This window comes from Nanorana parkeri, unplaced genomic scaffold (assembly GCF_000935625.1).
Source record: "Nanorana parkeri isolate BGI_ZX_2015 unplaced genomic scaffold, ASM93562v1 scaffold198, whole genome shotgun sequence".
In the NCBI taxonomy this organism is placed as follows: domain Eukaryota; kingdom Metazoa; phylum Chordata; class Amphibia; order Anura; family Dicroglossidae; genus Nanorana; species Nanorana parkeri.
In genome coordinates, this window is record NW_017306466.1 from 8,656 (window position 1) to 15,106 (window position 6,451).

The 6,451-nt window shown below is 43.9% G+C and overlaps 1 protein-coding gene across 1 annotated transcript; it reads left to right on the forward strand.

The window, feature by feature from the left end:
• Positions 1 to 5,186: 5,186 nt before the first annotated feature.
• Positions 5,187 to 5,927, forward strand: LOC108786219 (vicilin-like seed storage protein At2g18540). The gene has a single exon (XM_018555469.1). The coding sequence runs from the start codon at positions 5,187 to 5,189 to the stop codon at positions 5,925 to 5,927; it is 741 nt and encodes a 246-aa protein (XP_018410971.1).
• Positions 5,928 to 6,451: the final 524 nt, after the last annotated feature.

Consider the following 6,451-nt stretch of genomic DNA (forward strand, 5'->3'; position numbering starts at 1 on the left):
TTGTGTATCTGCCATCTGACTTTGGGGAATCACACCTCTGGGTCAAAACAGTGCTCATCAGGGAAAGGTGAGTATTTATAGTCTTCATTTACAGGTATGCCTCATTAGAGTGTGATATAGATATATAGATATATAGATATATATATTATATTTTACACACACACACACACACACATACTATAAAGTCATAAATCTATTTAAGGCCTAGATCCCCATGTGGATGAAAATAATAAAAAGGCACATTAACAGGATCACTATAGTATGCAGCATGTTAATGAACAGTATTGACGGATTGCCTTGTTGGAATGTCGGCATCGGTGGATGTCACCTCCTAAAATCAGCAAGCCTCCCTGAAGAACAGATGATACATGTGCACAGACCATTACATAATAAGACAATCTCACCTCAACGAGAGCATGGGGAAGCATTGAAGAAAATGGTTTTGTAGCAGCCAAAGGCGAGAAGTGTGTTACCTTCAAACACATTTTTCAGTGGATTATTCCAGTTTAGATTAAAAACAATTTACGGATATCTTATGGGTTAATTTCTGGCTTCACCAGCATTACAGCACGCTCCATCCAAGAGGTACATATGTGAATGATAAACTATACAGGCAATTTTCATTCACACTCCACTGAAGCCAGTAGGCGAACAGATAAAGAACTGACTAAAGGCTGAACTACGCACTATGGGGATGTGTTATTCAAGGAGCCTGAACACAGTAGTTGAACCCTACAATTATATTCAGAGGCAGGCAGCTGCCCAGAGCATGAAGAACATGGGAGTGCCAAGTCATATATGACTATAAGGCAGGACTGGACGAATCCTAGGAGCCAGGTAGCCAATGCTCCTTAAACATTTCAGCTGTCGCCAACATTTTTAAGATTTTTCTAGTTGTTCAGTGGAGCTGGCTCGTAGAAAAATCCTGCTAGCTTCCTGGGATGGGCATATTAGTTTGTCCAGCCCTGATAGAAGGGCTCATTTAAATGGCCACAAAAGGGTTCCACACCGCCAAGAAGGGGCACATTTCTGTGCCCAGCTGCGTCACAGGGCCACAGCTTTACAAAGTCACCCTTCCTGGTGGTGTACAACCCTCTGCAGCCATGTGACTGAGCCTTTAAAGAGGAACTTTACCCATATCTTTCAAAGAACAACAAAGGCACCTATAGAAATGTTTCGTAATGACAATCTACCAACACATACTTCTAGATAATTGCCATCTGTTTATTCTTTGCATGTCTTTTCTTTTCCTCGCCAGTCTTCTGACAATGGTCATTTTTACTAAGGGCAGATTAATCCATCTCCATTTACTTCCTGGAACTCTGGCATATGTGACTAGATCATGTAACCATGTACATCATCTCAGGGGAGGAAAATGCCTTTGCCTGAGATCCCATGAGATTTCCCAGCAATGCTCTGCTGATGTAACCTTCCCAGGATGCAATGCTTGGGCACGATTATGTAATTTGTGCCAAATTGGGCCAGGAAGTAGATGAACTCTATCTGTAAGTAAATGAAAATTAAGTTTGCTTAACTAATGAATGCAAGATGATTTTGTATTAGCGTGCAGAGCTACATGCTGATGTGATTTGTAGTGAAAGGGGGTGAAGGTCTGCTTTAAAGCGAATGATAGAAAACACTAATGAGCTCTGCCGGAGGCCGTCTACTAAATCAAACTCTTACAATTGCTCCATTTTTACTATAATTGATACATTACACTGCAATCTTGCACAAGAAAGAAGTATGGGTAAAATGGACATTACTTATCTAAAATGGAGGTGCAGCCCAAAATGTTTTGGGGAGAAGAAGCTTCATTATACATGTAGATCCCAATTCCCACCTTATTGTGTACTGTAGTCCAGGAACTTCAATTTCACATACAGAAACTTATCATGGCTTACATTTTGTAAAATGTAATTATAGCCAAATGGGAAAGGTTATAACCTCTATCAGTTTATTTTGCTCTCCGTGTCCTATCGGGGGTAGGGATCTCCACTTACCTGTCCCACAGACACAAAAGAAAGTGGGAGTAAAATTCTACAAAGTGAGGGGAATTCTCCTCTTAAAGTGGAATAAAAGTGATGGACTTGCACGGTTTGTCCGGTTGGTGTGGCTGGCCAATTAGGATGTGAAAGACTTGCTGTAGGTGGATCTGACAACGACACAGGCAGTTTCTGTATTTCAGAGGATCTCCACTTTCTCCTTGGTTTGTAGAGTCAAATTGCAGGATTATGAAGTAAAGCGCCGCAATCCATTTAATAATCCAGATGCGTCTTCATTCAGTATCAGGTTAAGGGGACAGTATAGAAATAGCTAACGCGTTTTGGGGTCTCAAGCAAAATACCCCCTTCATCAGGGCTTACTAAGGGAGAACATGTATCAGGACTGTGATGGCTTGAAATTGGATATTGGGTTGTCCATTGTGTGGGAATGCATAGAGCTCTTTACAAGCCACCACAGTCCTGATACATGTTCTCCCTCAGTATGCCCGGATCAAGGTGTTGGCTATTTCTATACTGTCTTCTCAATCCTACATTGAATAAAGATGTATTCGGACTATTAAAAGGGAGTGTGGCACTTCAATCTTCAATCCTCTAAAACATTTGTCATTACAACAGGTGTCCCTATTGGAATTTAGACTTACCCCTTGTTCTGGTGACAACTTTAAAATGTTGGATTTACCATCAATCTCTTTCTCAGTGACAATGGTCACCAGGACAAACAGAGGGTGAATTTACTTAACATAGACACTAGGGATGCACCGATTCTAGTATTGGTGCCGGTACCGAGTATTTGGGTGAGTACTTGTACTCGCCCAAATGCTCCGATACTTACCCCCAATACTGGAACTTCCGAGAAGAAGATTTCCTCTGACCGGCAGTACCGTGAGGGAACATGGAGTCGGCTTCCTAATTGGCCGGAAAGTTGGCTCCCCGGCCAATCAGTATCGAGTTGGCTTCCCGCACAAACACTCTGCCCGGCTACCCGATTGTCTGGGAAGCCGGCTGCCTGCTAACGGACGTACCGGTATCAGCGAGTACCGAAAGATAAATATGGGTACTCGTTACCCAAAAATCGGTATCGGTGCATCCCAAATAGACACACACAGATTGGCTATATAAGCAGGTTAAGCCCTTGAAAGGAACCTCAGATAATAAAAATATTGGAGCTGCCAATCCTGATTTGCTTGCGAATGTGCATATTGTATGGTTTTTGTACTTTGGCTTGCTTCATTACTTGGTAATTAATTCATTCATTCAACTCAGTGTCGGGAGATCCCTGTCCGTGTTCTTGTGTTTTAGAATCAAACATGTGTCAACGTGCTGTGTGCTTTGAGATGCCATGCATTACCACAACCCATTCTGAAAAGACCCCAAAACAGCAGAAATCGCTCCTGCAATTGTTTTTGCACTGCTGTGCATATCGTGGTGCACTGTTGTGCAGGGGTGTTATGTATGTGCATTGGAGTGCCATTTAAAAAGGAATGGCAACACACATTTTGCAATGCAGTGCACTATGGTAAAGTGCATGATAGTACAGCTCACTAGGTGTATACAGGTCCTTAAAAAGGAGAACTATGAGGTGAGCAATTTCCATTCATCCTCATAGTTAGAGCCGACCTGTTACAAAGAAGCTGTCACAGATCGGCTCTATCGATCAGGAAGTCAGCATAAACATGTGGCCGATCCATTCACTTACCAATCGTCTCCCTGCAGGGAGAAAAAACACTTACCCCATAGTTCTCTTTAAAGCTAAATGGTCAGGGGACAGCCAGATAACTGGTATATTCAGGAAAAAAGGTCAGCAATGGCCACTATTTGTTAATGTTCCCTTTAAATTTCTGCTACCTTCTAGCTGACATTAACTATGGAGGTTCTATGAAGAGTCTATGGAGGAGAGGAGAAAAAGGTTTGCAATGGTTAAATAACGAGAGAGAAATCCTGATTCCACACCTATATGGAGTATGTGAACTGATGTCAAACCATGAGGCGAGTTATTAAATGCAGTAAAAAATAGCTGCTGCACTTGGTAAACTGACCCATAAGTAGGGATGGAAGGATAAGGCTGACAGCCCGAGGACACATGCTTTCAAAAACCAGCGACAGCAGCTCCCATATTTTTCACTGACAGTTTCCTTTTAAGATACCCACACCACAGATTTACAACCATTGGTTTGGAAAGATGCTGACACCTGAATGATTGCTGAATCTTCATGCACAATAGAACACCGTAAACAGCATCTACCGTATATATCTCTGCACCTACAACACAAGGTCAACCAAAAAGTTGGAACTGGGGATACATTTTTTGTAAGCTCGAATTCTGGAGTTTATCTGCATGACCATCAGATTGAAGCAGCAAATGTATTTATACTGAAAAATCATTTTCGAGAGAGAGCAGACGTACGAGAAAGAGGATGAGGGAATGATAGAAAAAGAACGGGAGGGGCAAAAAGAGCAACCAGGAGAAAGAGAACGGGAGGGGCAAAAAGAGCAACCAGGAGAAAGAGAACGGGAGGGGCAAAAAGAGCAACCAGGAGAAAGAGAACGGGAGGGGCAAAAAGAGCAACCAGGAGAAAGAGAACAGGGGCAAAAGAGAGAGAATGTTGACTGTTGACAGTTACACATACCTTGGCCTAGAAATTACCCAAAGTTTCCAGCCATCCATAGAGACACTGAAAGACAGAACGAGGCCTGCAAAACCATCAATGCTATGAGGAGACAGAGTCTGGCTTAAAATCTTTGACCATGTCATCATCACAATCCTCCTTAATGGCAGTGAAGTGTGGGGCCCCGTCACCTACCCAGCCAAATCCATTTAGGACTTCAGTCGAACAGAAATTTACCATCTAGAATTCGGCAAGCACCTCCAACAATGGTTGCTGGGATAAGCTTGCCAGGATTCCCATTACAGCTCACAGTACAGAAGAGGGAACTATCATGCCGGGACCACCTACAAAACAACGGCCCCAACACATGCCATCACTGAACAACAAGGACCAGGGCAAACGGCTGCCCTGCAACAACTCAACAGCACCTCCTCTATCCAAAACTCCCTACAATATGGCCTGACAAAAACCTCAAACATAATGAATAACAAGAAAAAAACAAAACAAAAATAACAAAAGTGCGAGTGGAAGAGTGACAGTAAAAGCGAGCAAAAGGAGAGAGCAGAAGAACGAGGGCATGAGTGCAAGCAAAAGGAAGAGCAAGAAGAAGGCAAGAGGAAGAGTGAGCGAAAGAGCAAGAGAACAAGCGAACGAGGAAGAGCAAGGGCAAGAGAGCAAGCAAAGGGTAGAGGAAAAGAAAGAGGGAGCGGAAGAGCAAAAGGAAGAGCAGAGGAAGAGAGCAAGCAGGCAAAAGAGGAAAATCGAGAGGAAAAGCATGCAAGAGCGAGCGGAAGAACGAGGGCAAGCGAGCAAGCAAAAAGGTAGAGGAAAAGAAAGAGGGAGCGGAAGAGCAGAAGAGAGCAAGCAGGCAAAAGAGAGGAAAATCGAGAGGAAAAGCAAGCGCGCGAGCAAGCAGAAGAACGAGGGCGAGCGGAAGAACGAGGGCGGGCGAGCGAGCGAGCAAAAGCGCGAGGGGAGCGGGCAAAAGAGAGCGCGAGGGAGAGCGGGCAAAAGAGAAGGCGAGGGAGAGCGGGCAAAAGAGAGAGAGCGGGCGGAAAGGCAAGCAAAAGAGCGAGCGTTAGAAGGAGGGCAAGAGAGCGAGCAAAAGGGAAGAGCAGAAAGAGGAAAAAAAGTGAGAAGGCAAGCAAGAGGAAGAGCAAAAGAAGGAGTGAGCAGAAGAGCAAGAGAACAAGCGAGGGAGGAGGAAGAAGAGCAAAGCGAGCAGGAGAGCAAGCAAATGGAAGAGGAAAAGAAAGAGGGAGCAGAAGAGCAGAGGATGAGAACAAGAACAAATGGAAGAGGGATCGGAAGAGCATGAGAGCAAGCAAGAGGAAGAGAGAGTAAAAAGTAGGGAAAGTGAGAGAAATAAGAAAAAAATGAAAAAAGGGAAAACAAAATCTAGGAGGAAAAGAGAAAGTAAGAGGAAAGAGAAGAGACGCGGAAAGGAAACGATAATCCATTGGTTTCATTACACATATAAAAACATGAACATCCGATTAAATTGATTGATCCGACAAATGAATGAAATGACAGATTGTCAGCGGACATGAAGTAACACATGGATGAAATAAGAGAACACATATATAGAATGATGGACAGTGCAGCCCCGCCTGCACCGTGTGTCCCGATCAGTATAGATCGGTGACTTAGGACACACATACATGTGCAGAGATCGATGTGTCGTATGTGGAGAAGTGACATGTGTACTTTCCTACTGACACCTCCAGCACACATCGCCCGGAGCTCAGCACAACTCATCACATACAAGCAGAAAAGACTTCCAACCCGAGTAGTTTCCTTCAAGTGCCCGGCAGCCCAGCACAGCCCCCTCCAGTGACACCA

Bases quoted from the DNA above. Each gene is read 5' to 3' on its own strand.
- LOC108786219 (XM_018555469.1), top strand. From the start codon at position 5,187: ATGAGTGCAAGCAAAAGGAAGAGCAAGAAGAAGGCAAGAGGAAGAGTG.